The 16497-nt window shown below is 36.9% G+C and overlaps 1 protein-coding gene across 2 annotated transcripts in view; it reads right to left on the bottom strand.

The window, feature by feature from the left end:
- The window catches only part of LOC111141847 (ATP binding cassette subfamily A member 12), a 170696-nt gene that overhangs the window by 22782 nt on the left and 131417 nt on the right, over positions 1 to 16497 (bottom strand). For both annotated transcript variants that reach the window (XM_022494689.1, XM_022494698.1), the window contains exons 32-39: positions 15288 to 15524; positions 14613 to 14763; positions 11963 to 12215; positions 11262 to 11348; positions 10386 to 10479; positions 7382 to 7509; positions 4554 to 4641; positions 2722 to 2827 (exon numbers count right to left, since the gene is read on the bottom strand). In XM_022494689.1, the coding sequence (XP_022350397.1) occupies positions 2722 to 2827; positions 4554 to 4641; positions 7382 to 7509; positions 10386 to 10479; positions 11262 to 11348; positions 11963 to 12215; positions 14613 to 14763; positions 15288 to 15524 (1144 nt within the window). The remainder of the gene's footprint in view (positions 1 to 2721; positions 2828 to 4553; positions 4642 to 7381; positions 7510 to 10385; positions 10480 to 11261; positions 11349 to 11962; positions 12216 to 14612; positions 14764 to 15287; positions 15525 to 16497) is intronic.

The raw sequence follows: 16497 nt of genomic DNA on the forward strand, positions 1-16497 counted from the left end.
CTGTTACATGTTAAAAAAAAATAAAGCAAAATAAAAAGCCAGCAACAATCAATGTGGCCTATAACTTTAATCACATCATAGGGGAATGCACTTTTCTTATCTTTTGTGTAAATTAATGGTCTCTTTTTTTTACTGAGATTTAGTTTTCCTTGGGGCCCTACTTAAACCTATTGCTGAATCATAATATATATATATATATATATTATATATAATATATAATATATTTCTGCTTGGTATTTCAGAATCAAGAACTTACTCTATTTCACTGGAGGAATCCTTACAAATGCATTTACTCCACTATGAAAAATGATGCTGAACCAATTGTTTCATACATATTTTTAGCAGAAAGCTCAAGTAAATGCATTAGGGTTAAGGATGTATATGGAAATCTCTGTGGATTCTACAGCACCCAGCATAATGTCTTGAGTACAGTGATCAGTCAATGAATACCTATTAATCAAACTGAATCTTAAAATTTCAGTGATTTCCCCCATATAAAATATATGTTCAAAATAATACATGATCTGTTTCGATTATCTCTGTAAGTTGTCAACCTAAAATGAGATGCTCCCCATTGACCATTACTACTAACGCAATAAAGGGTCAGAACGAACATGTGGGTGGAGGGAACAATGTGTCAGTATATCTAGAAAAGAGCATAGCGGTAGAACATTTATTAGAGAAAACAAGCAAACCTATATTGTTTGAGAAGAAAACAGAATTTTCATGTTAAATTAACCACTAGAGGGAACTCCATGAAAATAATAGATATTGACATCACAAAAGAAAACTAATTAAAAGATATTTACTAGCATGTTAGATTTCAAAGAAAATCAGTTTTACAGCTAAAGCAAAATCCCAATTCATGCAGAATTCAACAAACATGCCTTAAAACAGGTAGCATCATTGGCGGAGGGAGATGTCAACTCGGAGTAACTGAGTTGATTTTTAAAGACAGTATTACCATGGCCCCATACAGGCATTACAGAACAACAGAAGTATTTGGGGGGTGACATGATCTCTTCTTTAAAGAAAATCAAACTCCTTCCCAAGAGGGTGAAAAGCTACCACTTTCATGAATCTACACAAGAAAAGTTAAAAAAAAATAGATACACATACACACACACATACACATATGGCACACTACTACTAATTGCTACGTAACTCAAACTAAGCCTTATTTTTAAACCTAAAATATAAATTTCCTTTTAGGGTCAATATATAGTTTATGTCCCAGAATTCTTAGTTCTTCAATGTCTGTAACTTAAAAAATGCAGTGGTAGGGACCACAACAAGCCTGCTAGGGTCCAGAGTGATCCAGATTGCCTTGGTCTTGGCAAAGAATACTACTAATACATGAAACCTGAACACAGCTTTCAAAAGCTGACTCTTCAAAAATGGCATTGGTCTCTTGTTCTCACCTACTTAGCATTTCTACAGCTCTTACACTTTCACTATCTGTCACAGAAACAAATATCTTTTGTTCTGATGAGGACATCTTACCAAAAGTCAAGTGTTCAATCATATTGCAAACCAGGTTATACTAAACCCATCCAGGTTTGGTCAGCATTTAATTTAATTTGCCACTTTTGACTATGCCCTTTATTGATGCTCTAGATCTAAGGACCATCTATCAGTCTTATTTTGTTCACGGTTCCTCTGCTAGGAAAATGCCAAAGCAGTTGGGAAAAAAATACTGTTGTCTCTAAAATAAAGACTGAAAGATTCTCTTGCTAGGATGAGTATCTGACTCTGTAATTTACTTCTCCAATCACCAGAATATCCAGCACACACTATTCTGCCCAACAGGAAGGAGATGAAAGAAAACAGATGTTGGCATTTCTGAAAAGTATGTTGTGTCTATTTTTCTACTTAGTAGGCTATTTGTTGGCCTGTTTATTCATCTAGAAACTCAGTCTTGGCCAGCAAATAGGTTACTCATTTTTCTCCATCTTTACTATTATTAATTTTTAGGATCAGTATGGAAAATAATTTGAGCAGGTTTAACAAGATGAAATGGTTTGATGAACAGTAATTTGAGTTTGAAAAAAGTAAATCAGTCTCTTTCAAATCCCAAACCCTGTTTTGAAAACTATGTGGATGCCTCCTGGGAAATCCAATGGAAGGAGACATGACTGAGTCCAGAGAAGTACTGGAAAAATGAAGAGGCAGGAGTCAGACAGACCTGGCTTCAAATCTCATTTCCAAGCCCTAGAGAAATAATAGCAGAGACCAAGAATATTCATCCTGAAAGGCTGTTTGTAAGGATTAGCAATATTTCATATAAAGCACATATCATATGGTAAGTGCTCAATTAATGGTAACAGTTTGGGTCATGTGTAGAACTTTTTAGTTTGAAAGTTCTGGCTTCGTGTTTAGAATTATTAACATTTAAGTATTTTTGATTTCTTAGCCTATATACAAGTAAATAGTAATAAAATGTTTTTCTATGGGTAATAACTACTAGACATGAGAGCAGCAACAAGGATGACATTAAGCATTATTATCCTGACTCAATAAATGAGGAAGCTAAATTAACCTGAAGTTAAGGAGATTACTCAGAATGTTCCATCTGGTGGTAGTTACTACTTTTAGACTCCTTTTAAAGATCTGTGATTTAGATACCATAAAATACCTGGAGGAAACAGGCTCTACCATGCATTTTTATATGGACAGAGGCAAAAGTTGCAATATAAGAAGCTTCTGCATAAGTAACTTTACCGTGTCGGGCAGCATCGTATTTTGACATGTTAACTCGTAGGAGGAAATTATTCAAGCTGTTGAGGTAAGCTGGAAGGGAGTGATAGCCTTCTGGATCATACCATACCTGTTAAATTCCAAAAGGAGGCAAGATCAGTATTTTGTTCAAAGAGATTAGGCTGCCTTTGCATCTGACAGCCCACAGAATTTTTATTTAAAAGAAGAGCACCAATTTCCCAGTAACTTGTTTTATCTTGGAAGATTAGAACCACTCCCCAGAGTGTTGACCACACACCTCTATGTCTCCAATTTAGAGGTGGGCAGAGAATGGGAAAAACATTTTTCCCCCTGTGTGATGGCAGTAAGTTATTAGTTATTCTGTACCTTCTCTACAGGCAAACTTGAAATAAACTGGAGAAATCATTAATATCTCCATCTCTGTGGCTAGTGTATAGGGATTCTGGGACTAGAGCTAAGATATCATCAGTAATAATAACAACAACAAACAGCATCTAGGCCAGGCTGGACAAAGTTTAAATACATACACACACACTGTGTCCTTAGCAACAAGACTGATAACCTGGAAATTCCCACACTAACTTTCCATTCCTAGTTATAAACCACACAGAAGTGAGTTACTTTACCTTTTCTGTTAAAAAAAAGAGAAGGTTTTAAAATACTGCTGTATTTCAATTCAAGAAACCCAGCTGATAATTTAAAATCACAAGAGAGAAGTTATTTAATATTAGAACTCTTTGTTTATGCAAGAATGTTTACTCTGTGTGTGGAGAGAGGAAGAAAAGGAACAAATGGTGGGAGAAGGGTATTCAAATCTCCAACTCTACCGTCTACTTCCTATATGACCTTACGAAAATCGGTTAAAATAGGCCCCATAATCTCTCACAGGAATGTTGTGAGGATGTAATCAGACAGTTTGTGTAACACGTGACACTAGTGCTTGGCTTATCAGTTACTAAATAAGTGTTAGTCTCTCCACTTCCCCCAAGTCTGGATATGTCACTTACTACCAAATGAGATATATGAGGAAGACAGTTTAAAATTTCCAAGATTCCTATAGATCATATATGTGTGATTCTGTGATGCTAGCTTATTTCAAAGCATAGGTATGAACTAGTTGGAAAAAAAGGAAAGCCAATAGGGGTATTTATCTCCATCAAATTCTGTTAAGTATCCATGCTCTGTAAGAATCAAGGATAACCATATATGACATACACCTAAAGAAATAAGCATAAAACATTAATGTACTATTTAATAAAAAATTATAAAAGGAGTACCCACACTGAACCATCACTCAAGTTGAGAAACAAAAATTGCCAGCATCCAGAACATCTTCTCCAGGATTTTCTGTGTCCCTCAAAATCACAATACTCTCCATAAACAATATAGTTGAGTTTTGCCTACTCTTAAAGTTTATGGTAAATGCAATTACAGTTAAGTGTTTCTTTTGTTTTTTCTTTTGCTTATTAGTAATGTTTGGGATATTCACCTGCTTGTATGGAACTGAGCTCATTGCACTGCTGAAAGTTCTATAGAACGAATACAGAACAATTCATTTATTCTACTGTACATGGACATTTGGGGTTGTGTTTTCAGCTAACATGAGAAACACTACTATGTACATTTTTATATATGTACCCTGGTGCTTGTGTATCCATGTTTCCCTGGGGTAAATACATAGGATTGGAAGTCTAGTGCTACAGGGAAAGCATTATGCCAAACAGCTTCTCAAATTAATTGCACCCATGTTTTGTTTTCGCCTCATGCTCATGCTTGGGCATTTCAAGTTCACATTCTCATTTGTATGACATCCCAGAAGAAAGGTTATAATTTACCTTAGCAAGTGTTCTATTGGCAGGAACTTCTGTTATATCAAAACGAAGGTCTTTAGTCAAAGGCAACCCAAAACTCCAACCTCCATACCTATATAGAATAACAAAATTTATATTTGTTTTAATGGAAAAATATTCATAAATGGACCTAAATTGTTTAACCAAGGGCTCGATGTTTTCTTTCCACTAGGAGCACATTACAAGTATAAAATAAATACTGCCTGGAAAATATTTCACATTTTTATTGATTTCTTTTATCGTATTTTAATCTGAAGTGTACATTATAACTAGAAATAAAAAGTCCTTTTAAACAATTGCAAATGTGGGGTAATCATTCTGAAAATAAGTGATATGTAATCTAACCAATTCCTTCAACTTCACTGGATCACACACCATCTCAAAAATTACAATATTTCAGCCCTTAAAAATCCTTTTTAAAGAAGTGGGGTTTTTTTTTATTTTAAAGAATTTTTTAAGGTTTTATTTATCCATTTAACAGAGAGGGAGAGTACAAGCAGGGAGAGCAGCAGGCAGAGTGGAAGGGAGAAGCAAGCTCTCTGCTGAGCCAGAGCCGGATGTAGGACTCTATCCTAGCACCCTGGGATCACGACCGGAGCCGAAGGCAGCCACTTAGCGAACTGAGCCACCCAGGCGTCCCTAAAGAAATAATTTAACACTAAAGTGATATAAGATCAGTTCTCATCTTTTTTCAAACGGCTCTGTTTCTTCGATTTTCCAGACTTTTCCTCCTAGCTTGTCCCCTGGTGCTATACTTTTTCTCTTCCTGGGCATTTGAAGGTGAATTGTGCCTCTATAATTGGCTGGTACTCATCAGTTCATAGTCTCTTAAAAATAAAAAGTAGATTTAAAAATCCAAACAGTAATTTTAAGAATGGATTAATTAACATGTCCCAAGTTAGGTTTGTTAACTAAACCATGGTGCAGTCACACTAGATTAATCCTCTGGTGACTATCATCCTAAATGTGATGCTATGGAGCTGTATTTCTGAAATGCAAAGAACACTACAGTATACTGTTTATTCTTTTAAAAGCAGGTTTTAGGGGGTGCCTGGCTGGCTCAGTGGGTTAAGCCGCTGCCTTCGGCTCGGGTCATGATCTCAGGGTCCTGGGATCGAGTCCCACATCAGGCTCTCAGCTCAGCAGGGAGCCTGCTTCCCTCTCCCTCTCTCTCTGCCTGCCTCTCTGCCTACTTGTGATCGATCTCTGTCAAATAAATAAATAAAAAGCTAAAAAAAAAACAGGTTTTAGAAATGTTTATAATAAACCTCATTCTGTTGAAAATATTTACATGTATCTGTGTTTAGAAAATTTTTGTAAGGATAAACAATCAATAGTGGTTTTATCTGGACAGAGAGAAATTTCTTTTTATTTCTGCTTATATGCAGTTTCTAATTATTTTACAGTGAACATTAGTCATTTGTGCACACTGAGAAATAAAAGAGGGAAGAGATAGAGGAAAGGAGGAAACAGCAGCTATTTGCAAAATGACTAACTGCCCCTCCTCCAGGTTTATTTGAGGTATAACTGACAAATAAAAATTGTAGATATTCAAATTATACAACTTGATATCTTGATATATGTATATAGTGTGAAATAATCATAATCAAGCTAATTAAAATATCCATCAGCTCACACAGTTACCATTTTCTTTTTGTGTGCACACACAGGCCTTGCATGTGTGTGCATGTGTGGTGAGAGTTCTTAAGATCCATCCTCTTAGAAAACTTCAAGTATACAATAAAGTATTGTTAACTATAGTCACATTGCTATAGATTAGCTCTCCAGAATCTATTCTAATCTTGCATAACTGAGCCTTTGTAGTCCTTGACCAACATTTCCCCATTTCTTGCAACCCCTAGACCCTGACAACCACCATTCTACTCTCTGCCTCTATGAGTTTGGCTATTTCAGATCCCACATGCAAGTGGGATCATGCAGTGTTTGCCTTTCTGTGTCTGGCTTATTTCACTTAGCATACTGAGTGACTTCCAGGTCCATCCACGGTATCCCAAATACAAGCCTACCAACCTCACATCCATGGCAAACCTTTGGGTGGCTTTGGTAGGAGCCTGTGGCCTTGCTATACATAGACACATTTTATCCCTAAACTTGAGATATTTATATTGGAACTAAGGCCAATTGTCACCTAAAGCCATGCCTTAAAACTCTCCAAACTGGGGATGCCTGGGTGGCTCAGTCCGTTAAGTGTCTGCCTTCAGTTCAGGCCATGATCCTAGGGATGTGGAATAGAGAAAACAAAACAAAGCAAAACAAAACAAAAAAAAACCCTCTCCAAATTGGTGTAATCTAGTCAAGAACATTTCTGCCTCAAGAAGAGAAAGATATATACAAGTTTAACAATACATTTTTGCAGCCTAAAACAACCCCAGTGCTTTTTAATTTCTTAAAATGAGTCTTGAGGAGATTATTATTTTTAAAAAGATTTTCATACATAAGACTGTTTTGATAAAACAGAGAATTTAACCACATAAATAATCAATAGAAATTTTCATCTATTTTTTTAAAAAGATGTATTTTAAAGAGAGAGAAAGCATTAACAGGGGCGAGGAGCAGAGGAAGAGGGAGAGGAAGGGAAGCAGACTCCCTGCTGAGTGGGGAGCCTGACACAGGGCTTCATCTCAAGACCCCAAGATCACGACCTGAGCCGAAACCCAGAGTCAGACACTTAACTGACTCAACGACCTAGATGCTCCAGAAATTTTCATCTATTGTCTCAAGTTCAGAAGGCAGTTATCATTAAAATTTGAAATCAAGATATGCTAAATTAATATATTATAGAGTATTTTTACCTTTTTTGCGTAAACTCATTAGCAGTTGATATAAGATAATTTTCCAAGCGGTGCCCAGTGAGGTTGTAAATTATTTGAGAAGAGTAAGTTCTTCTATGAGGTGGAGAATAGTTAAATTTAGGACACTCCTGAAAAGTAAAGTTAAAAATTAAGTTATTTCTGATCAATGCTTTGCAAACCAAATAGACAACATGAAGAAGCTTCAGTCTTGTGATCCGTCTATTGCTGCAACAGGTAGAGTGCAGTAAGACGGTCTTCTTACTCTAAAGAGCTTTGAAAAGGAAGACATCTTCCTACTCCAAAAAATTGGAGAAGTTATTATTTCTATAGAACACACACACGTTTAGGACTTACTTGAAGCCAAAAAGAATACAAGTTAACCAACGTGCAATTTTCTTTTCACTGTACTACCAAGTTTGATATGCAAGGAGAATAACATTAAATTCTAAGATAAATCAAAATTCCCTCAATAATTCACAAGAAAGAAAAAAATGTTTGCCCAGAATTGAAAAGATGACACTAAGGGACACAAGTTCTCAGGTGACAGCAGTGGAGGAGTCTGTGCTGTAACATCAAGTTACGAAAGCTGAGTGTCAGAGCTCCAGTTTACATATATCTAAATCTTTATAACTTTATGTTAAATAAATCTAAATCTAATCTTTACATATGTAAATGCACAGTTATTCCAAAATAAAGTTGGCATATATTGCAAAGTTGCTTACATATTCCTACATGCACATGTATGGATACTGCAAATTTAATACAGAGAGTCCCTGTACACCCTTCACCCAGTTCTCCCCATTGTTAGCATCTTACATTACTGCCATTGTATATTTGTCAAAATTAAATGTATTGGTACATTACTATTAACCAACCCCAGATCTTAGTTTTCACCACTTATTTTTAGGCTCATAAGCTTTCTGCACTTCCTGACCACTTACTTTTCACTGAAGCTTCCCATGCCTCTCTGACATGAACTTTAGTTTGGGAGAAGCCTAGCATTTTTCCAGTTTTTCCTTCCATTCCTTCACATGATGCTCCAGAGCCCGAGGCTAGTACCACATTTTAGCACAACTTTACATGTACTGAGACGTAAAGTTGCAGACTGCTCTAAAAAATGAATGCTGAATTTCACCTTACCTCAAGTTGGGTCAACATTTAGATCACATTTGAAGAAAGTTACTGGTTCCATAATTAGAGACATCCTTACGTATACAATGTAATCATTTAGCTTTAGTCTTCTGTTGAATTGTATGTACAGAAAAGCACATGTAATATAGCCTGATGCATTTTGACAAACCGAACACACCCATGTAACCAGAAACTGGGTAACAGTGCAAGTACCAGAGAAGGCCCCTCCTCAAGCTTACTTGCAGTCACTACCACTCCCAAAGCATCCAGCTCAGAATAGTTTTGCCTGTTTTTGTACTTTATAGAAATAGAATTGTATTATATATACTCTCTTCTATTTGGCTTTTTTCCAGTCATTATTCACTTGTGAGAATCCTCCATATGATGTGTGTAGTTGTAGATCAAACGTTCCCTTTTTGCTGTATACAGATTCCAATGTGAAAATATATCACATTTGATTGATCCACTCTACTGCTGGTGGGAATCTGAGTGGCTATTACAAATAGTATTGCTATGAATATCTAGTATATGCCTCTTGGTGAACATGATCACACTTCCGATGGGAGTATAATACAAATGGAATTGTTGATCCCATAGTTTATGTATATCTTCAGCGTTAGTAGGTACTTTCATATATACGTATTTGGTGATTTATTTATATATAAAGTTTTTATTTTAATTCTGGTTTGTTAGTATGCAATGTTATATTAGTTTCAGGCATACAATATAGTGATTCAACAGTTCCATACATCACCGTCTGCTCATCACAGCAAGTGCAATCAACACCTATTTCACCCATCCCCCACCCCAACCTCTCTGGTGACCATCGGATTGTTCTATAGTTAAAAAGTCTGTTTCTTGCTTTGACTTACTCTCTCTCTCTCTCTCATTTTTTCTTTGATTAATGAAATTTATGTAGGTTCTAACTTAGTACTGTTAGTTGACTCTTACTGTGAACTACAGAAAATACATGAAGAATTCCAGAAATTAGTCAGATTAAATGAGGGATTAGAAAACTCTTTGAGTACTGGGTAATGCTGGTATTGGAATATGCAAGGATCCCAGAAGATGCTTGTGGGATCCCAGTTTTTATTGTTAGTAACTGTCTTGCATAAGAACACAAAAATAGGTTGCATTTACGGAGAACATTTCCATTCCAAAATACTGTACAAAGAGTTCAAGGTTCAATGACACAATGCTATTGAGAAAATATTGCTAGATTCCTCTCCTATGGGGAAGTAAGCTGACCACACAGTCACTCTCAGAAGCTTACAGTCACTTATTCTCTTCAATCTTTCATTTCCCCTGTGAATTTGGTTTTCTTAGAAGTATGTTGAATTGATAGGCCCAGAAAAGTAAGGTGTGTATCTATAAAAGACAGACGGCATAAGGGATGGTTGGATAATCTTTTCTGTTTCTATCAGGATGTCAATTTTTCTTGCATGCTGGAGGTGCTCCTTAGAGACAAATGGAGTTCTGTTCTGGACTTACACATTGCTGACTTCATTGAAGCTGACCATCAAATGGGCAGTCTTACTCTGTTTTCAAATATGACAGTTATGGTGGCTTTGTTGTCTGAAACATAGAGCTTCCTGGTTAGAACTGAACTGAGACCAAAAATTCATTTTTAGTTGGTTTCTACAAAGACTGTCATAGAATTACCTGCCTTAGGAAATTTGTTCTGAGATGGATTTAAAACAGTGACCTGAAGTTCAAAGGCAATATTTTTGAGCTGCCCTGCTCCACATCTCTGAGCTACTAGCTTCCATAAAATGAAATTATACTGACTCTTTGGTAACCCGGATAGATCTTTCAAGTTTCAATATTTATTCCTTTCTTTTTCCTACTTCACTGAAATGGAATTCCATCTTACCTGGATATTTTCTGAGCAGGAGCAAACACCAAAATTAGTGATAGGCTCCCCACTGGTGTTCCATTTTCCCAGACTATCTTCCTTTAAACACCTTCTGCAAGTAAAAATGATATTAAAGTGAGGTATGTGTGTGTTCTAATGGTTATGTATGAGCATATAAGTATTTGGTATTAAATTCAAGTGTACAGTCTTAGGTACAGTTTGCTGGTTTTTCATAACTCAAATATACATTACACTACCATTTCCAAATGATTTGACATTTTACGAGGGATAAGAGAGAGTGCTTATTGATAGAAGAGTGCTGAAACCAAAGCTCACTGAACTGTTATAACGTGGCAGGATGGGGCTTTTTTGACCCCTTTCTTTTCGGCTCTTTCATCCTGTCCTTTGATGGGAAGGGAATATTTTAGCCAAGTAACGCACCAATGTCAGGTTCACAGGCACCATGTACCATCTTGGAAGTTTGAATAGGCAATACTACATAGCACAAAGAGGAATTTGAGTCTGAAGACTTGCGTTTTAGTTTTAGTTGCACAACTTACAGTCTAGATTGTTTTTAGACAAGTATCTCAGTCTGCATGAGTCTCAGTTTCTCCATCTTAAAAATGGGATTAATAATTCACAGGGTTGTTATGATTGTTAAAGGGAAACACGTACATGAGAGAACTCTACAAATTATTAAGTCCCTAATATTTAGTAATACAGCACAGCATAGCCAGGAATGAACTAGAGGGGAGAGAGAAAATCTGTTCAATATAGATCTCTCTCAGGGGCGTCCATGCATGAACATGTATACAGACAAACTGGAGTGTCAAAGAGAAAGGAAAAAAGAAAAAAAAAAAAAACAGAAAAAGAAAAACTCCAAGAACAACTTACGGATCACTGATGTTCAAACACACGTTGTCGATGCCAGGGAAGCTCCACATTGCTGAGACTAGGCCTTGTGTGCTTGGGTGAGAATTCCTGTAATTGTAAAGGACAGGAACAAATTCTTGATCCTCCACAACTCTTTCATATGAAAATCATGCTTATGCATAATTTGGAAAAATAAAATACGCTGTCTATGAGATAGTCTTCTTAAAAACCCGAGAAAGACTCAGTATCAGGAAGAAAAAAAAAATTATCATGGAAAAAAATCAGCACATGTCTCTCTTTGGCTGCCTTGTTATTTTCCTAACCATCACATACATTTCGTGATCATCTACTGTATATACGTTAATACCGTATTTTGTGGAATTCCAACCTTACTATCCAGTATTTCTGAGGCCGATAAAAAGTGATTTGCTATATATTACAACAGATTGAGGAGCCACACCTAGCCTGGCTTTCTTGATTAAAGTCTACTCATTAAAAATAAAGGCCTATGATAAGTTTACTTTCAGACAAACAAAGAAACTCTTAAAGTTATTGTTGGCAACAGTAGTGTCATGTTGCAATAAATCAACACTCTCCATTCCTTTGGCAGAATCGGGTGCACTGCCTCGTAATTCCTTATTCTTCAGCATTGCAAGCAGTCACGGAAGCGCAGCCGCACTTCTGGAGGCACCAGGGAGACATTTCAAAGGACAGAAACTTACGCATAGAAGGCGGTCTGTTCAGAGGTACCGTAGAGAGACGGGGAGATCTGGATCTCTGGATAACTGTTGCTAGAATTTCTCAGTGTGCCAAGGCCCATGGCAGTGGTGACAAAGACGATGGGGAGGATAACCTGAGCAATGAGACCCTTCCAGTTCCTGCGGGTGTGGTGGAACCTCTTAATGAGGATGGCCATGACCTTCTTCAGTAACAGATCAAAACCACCCAACCTCTCTCCCCTTGTCAAGATTTTGTCTGAATTAAAAAAGGGGGTGGGGTGGAGAGAAAGAGAGAAAGAGAGAGAGAAAGAAAGTGAGGTTTGATATTGTTCTGGGAAACACCAATAAATCACGTTAACAAGGTAACTTCAAAAACCATGGCTGGATGGTATAATGTGATGTGGTAGGAATAGCTTGTATTTTAAATGTTCTGATATGAGGTTCAACTCTTTCTTTCTAAACATTGGGCCTGAGCCTCTCCAAGTCATAGAATTGTATGTAAAAGTGCTTTTCAAATTATAAATCACTATATATAAAATATTAGTGTTGCTATATACACAGCTGTTTTACAAGTCAAAGGGAGAGATCTACAATTTGGTAAGTGAATATTGTCCCAGATCTCCAAAGTCTCAATGGCTGCTCAGTATGTATTGCTAATTACTGATAACTCAGGAGATAGATTCTATTAAGAGACTGAATTCAAGTAAGATAAACAGAAACCAATACCTGAAACTAATACGACATAAACTAATACAACCACAACTTCAATTAAAAAAAAAAAGGTAAAGGGCATCCAAAACATCTGTCTAGTCTAAAAACTCATTCTTGCTGTGGGTAACATAGTGATTATAAGTCTAATTGGCTCTCATTCTAATGGGAGGTCCCGTGAATTCAACTTACACTTGGAGAAAAGAAAAGGCTCTCCTCCAAAGTGTGATTCTAATTCAAACACTCATTCATTACATTCTCTTTAAAATTTGGACTGATTATATATGGCATTTCAAAACTCCATTTTTACCAGTAGAGACACAAAAAAGAACTCACTGGAAAAAATGTCTACACTACCCCTACCCCTCTGAAATGTTCTTCAGGTGTGGAGAAAAATTCCCTGACTTTTGAGCATAAGAGGAGCTGTGGAGGCCATAAACTGCTGCTTCCTCAGTGGTGCTCTTAGAACTGATCATTCCATAGCCCTCCCTAAAAATATAACATTCTCTCTGAGGGCCAGCCGCTGAGCACTCCTCTACATGTGATAAGATGACCGCCAACTCTGTGGATATTTTTAATTCTCCGTCACAAATTATGCAGCACAAAAAATCATGATCTTCATTTAGCTGATAAGGAAAAATACAAAGCTGCTTAATTTAAAATGAATTCCAATTAAACAGAGTGAACAAGTTTAAATGCAAACTCATATCTCTGCAAAGGGGAATTGTAGAAGGAGCTGAATATTTTAAGTTAATTAGAATGCTTTTCTGTTTCTTGAGAAATTACATGTGGATGACTTACAGGTGTATCAAATGGAGCAAATGTGCTTTCTAAAAGATAATGTCAATGAGGGAAACATTTTGACTGAAGAATAGTTTCAAATTATAAGACAAATCCAGAGGCAAACACATAACATTTACTTCCTGAAGGAGATGACCACTTTCTAATCAAAGTCCTCAATTCCATGGGCTCGACAATTATATTCCCCAAAAGATGATAAATGAGGAATATGGCAGAGGACAAATGAGACTCCCAAGTTTCAGAACTACGCAAACATCAGAGATGATCTTTTCTAAGTTTCAGAGCCAGGCAAATGTTTAATTAAAAGTTCTGTTCCTAGAGATTTTTTCCAAGTTAAGCAAACTGTTGAAATGACTATTCCATAATTTATGTATCATTTTACTATATGCTTCCTTAAGTAAATAGTGTTTCTAGAGGCATAAATTAACTGTCAGAAAGAGAGTAAGAGAGGATAAAAGTTATTTTCAAAAGAGCCCAATTCCTCAAAGTCATATCAAGAAGCACGATTTTTTAAAATCGTGTGAAGAACTGTGTGTGTGTGTGTGGGGGGGGGGTGACCCATTATTATGGGTTCTTAGCCATGGAGTCTGACTTCTTCAAATCTGAGACCCTCCCCCAAAAGCATTTTCTCAGAGCCTGAATATTCTCAGCACCTAACTGTTCACAGGACAGAAAGATTAGACATGTTTTCCAGTGAGGCCCCAGAAAGAGTGATGACTCTTTTTTTGTAAGTTTTTTTCGATGACTCCTTTGTTGAATATGTTTAACAGCAGTGAGTCAGCTATCTCACGAGGCAACTTTGTCTACTGTTGGACAGCACCAATTATAGGAAGGATTTTAACTTGCTGAACACAAATCTGGAACGGTAGTAAGTAACATCTAGAAAATGACTTCCAGTGGGTGTAAGAAGTACGCACCACTACCATCACAAGCACCTCCTTTCACGTTCTTCAAAATATTTTTGAAATAGAGAATTTGATTTCATTTAAAAAATACTTGGTATATTAAAAAAAAGAAAGTTTGTATTTCTTTATTCTTTTTGTATTTAGAAAGAATATGTGAACCTGAATTGTTGCCCTGTAATTGTCTCATTTATGCCATTTATAGGAATTAAGTAAGTATAATATGCACATTAGATTTATACCATCTCTGTCTGTGAAATTGCTGCTGCTCACAGATAAATCATCAGGAGTTGAGATGCCGTTGGTACTGGAATTTCCAATTTTCTTTTGTGTCAAATGCTCAAGACTCATACTGCTATTTTTTTGTGACTCTTTAGTCAAGTTCAGAAAGACCTAGAAAGACAAGCCAGAACACTTCATTAACATAAAACATGCATGTCCTTTCTACTTTCTAAGCTCAATTCTTATTTTGAATTTTTATCACATTTATTGAGACAAATTAAGTGTGACTTTGAGTATTCTTGACAGTGACTTTGAGTGAACATTCTTTTAACCATACCATTTTGTTACAATATTATTGACTATAGTCCCTATGCTGTACTTTTCATTTCTGTGACTTATTTATTTTATATCTGGAAGTTCGTTTCTCTTAACCCCCTTCCCCTGTTTCAGTCTTCCCTCACACCACCCCCCAAGTAAACATTTTGGTATGTGAAAGAGACATGTCCTCTAACTGGATAAACATGTTTGTTTTCAGAAGTCAATCCTACATAAGAATGGTACTGAGCTAGTTTTAAGATTTTTTGATTTTGTGAAATGTTTGTTTAAAATATTTCTTCTCTCTTTTTAAAGAACTGTGCATATTTATTCTCAGGGAACAGCAAGTTGTATCAGCTCTAAGAAAAGAAGAAACACACCTCTTCCACGGTGGTGTCTGAAATGCCGTAGCACCCGATGTTGAGGTCCCCCATGCCATTGTCCAGCGCCCTCAGGAGTGACAGGTAGGCTCCTGAGACTTTGGTGCTAAATGGAGGAAGCACATACACCAGCTCTCCCCCGATGTCCTCCTTGAGGTAGGCTTCAGGGAGGTGTGACTGGATCATTGCTGTCACGGCCATCGTGTCACATGCTGTATTTGCACTTAGATTTGGGCTCTAGGGACAACACCAGAAGTTACCACCCCTTGTCCTCACACTCTGGTGGCACCAAGGGCCCTCCTCAGAGGGTGGTGAGACTCTTTCAGGCCACTCAGCCCTAAGTCAGATGACATATCCCTCCTCCAATGGCTCCCTGTCCCACGGGGACCCCTAGAGCTTTGTCCACACCCTATGTAAAATGGCACCGCTCCGCAATCCCTGTTCTCCCTCTTCTGCTTTATTTCCACCCACAGCATTTACCACCTGCTGACATACTTAATAATATACTTAACAACATTATTACTGAATTCCCCACACTCTAACAGAATATAAACTCCACGAGGGTAGAGATTTCAATATCATCAGTTCGCTGCTGTATCCCCAGGGTCTAGAACAGTGCCTTGGGCACACACTAAGTCATAATACACACCTAATACATACATTTCTTAATGAATTAGTGAATATAACAATAAACTGCTTTTTATTTCAAAGTCACATCAGGATGTTCAGATGTAAAATAAGTGACTGTAGTCAAAGCCTACCTAATAGCATACACATCTTGCACAGTACTGATAATCATATGATATTTTTAAGTGCTACAGGGGTTCTTAGTCAGCACTGTTGTTCTTCAAAGATGTTAAGGCACCACTGGCCTGAGTTAGTCTTCACATTGCGACTTGAGGGGTACTGATCAGAAGATATATACACAAATGCATATTCTATTTGTTTTAATGCAAAAAAAAAACCCCTAATTTTTAGCCTTATAAACTGAAATGCTATGGAAACTAAAAGGCTGATCCTCCATCAGTAACCTTAGGCTATAGACCTTCTTAAAAAAAAAAAATCTATATCTTTTTTTTTTTTAATTTTATTTATTTATTTGACAGACAGAGATCACAAGTAGGCAGAGAGACAGGCAGAGAGAGAGGAAGGGAAGCAGGCTCCTGGCCAAGCAGAGAGCCCGATGTGGGGCTCGATCCCAGGACCCTGG

This window comes from Enhydra lutris, unplaced genomic scaffold (assembly GCF_002288905.1).
Source record: "Enhydra lutris kenyoni isolate GAN:26980312 unplaced genomic scaffold, ASM228890v2 scaffoldscaffold1, whole genome shotgun sequence".
Taxonomy (NCBI): domain Eukaryota; kingdom Metazoa; phylum Chordata; class Mammalia; order Carnivora; family Mustelidae; genus Enhydra; species Enhydra lutris.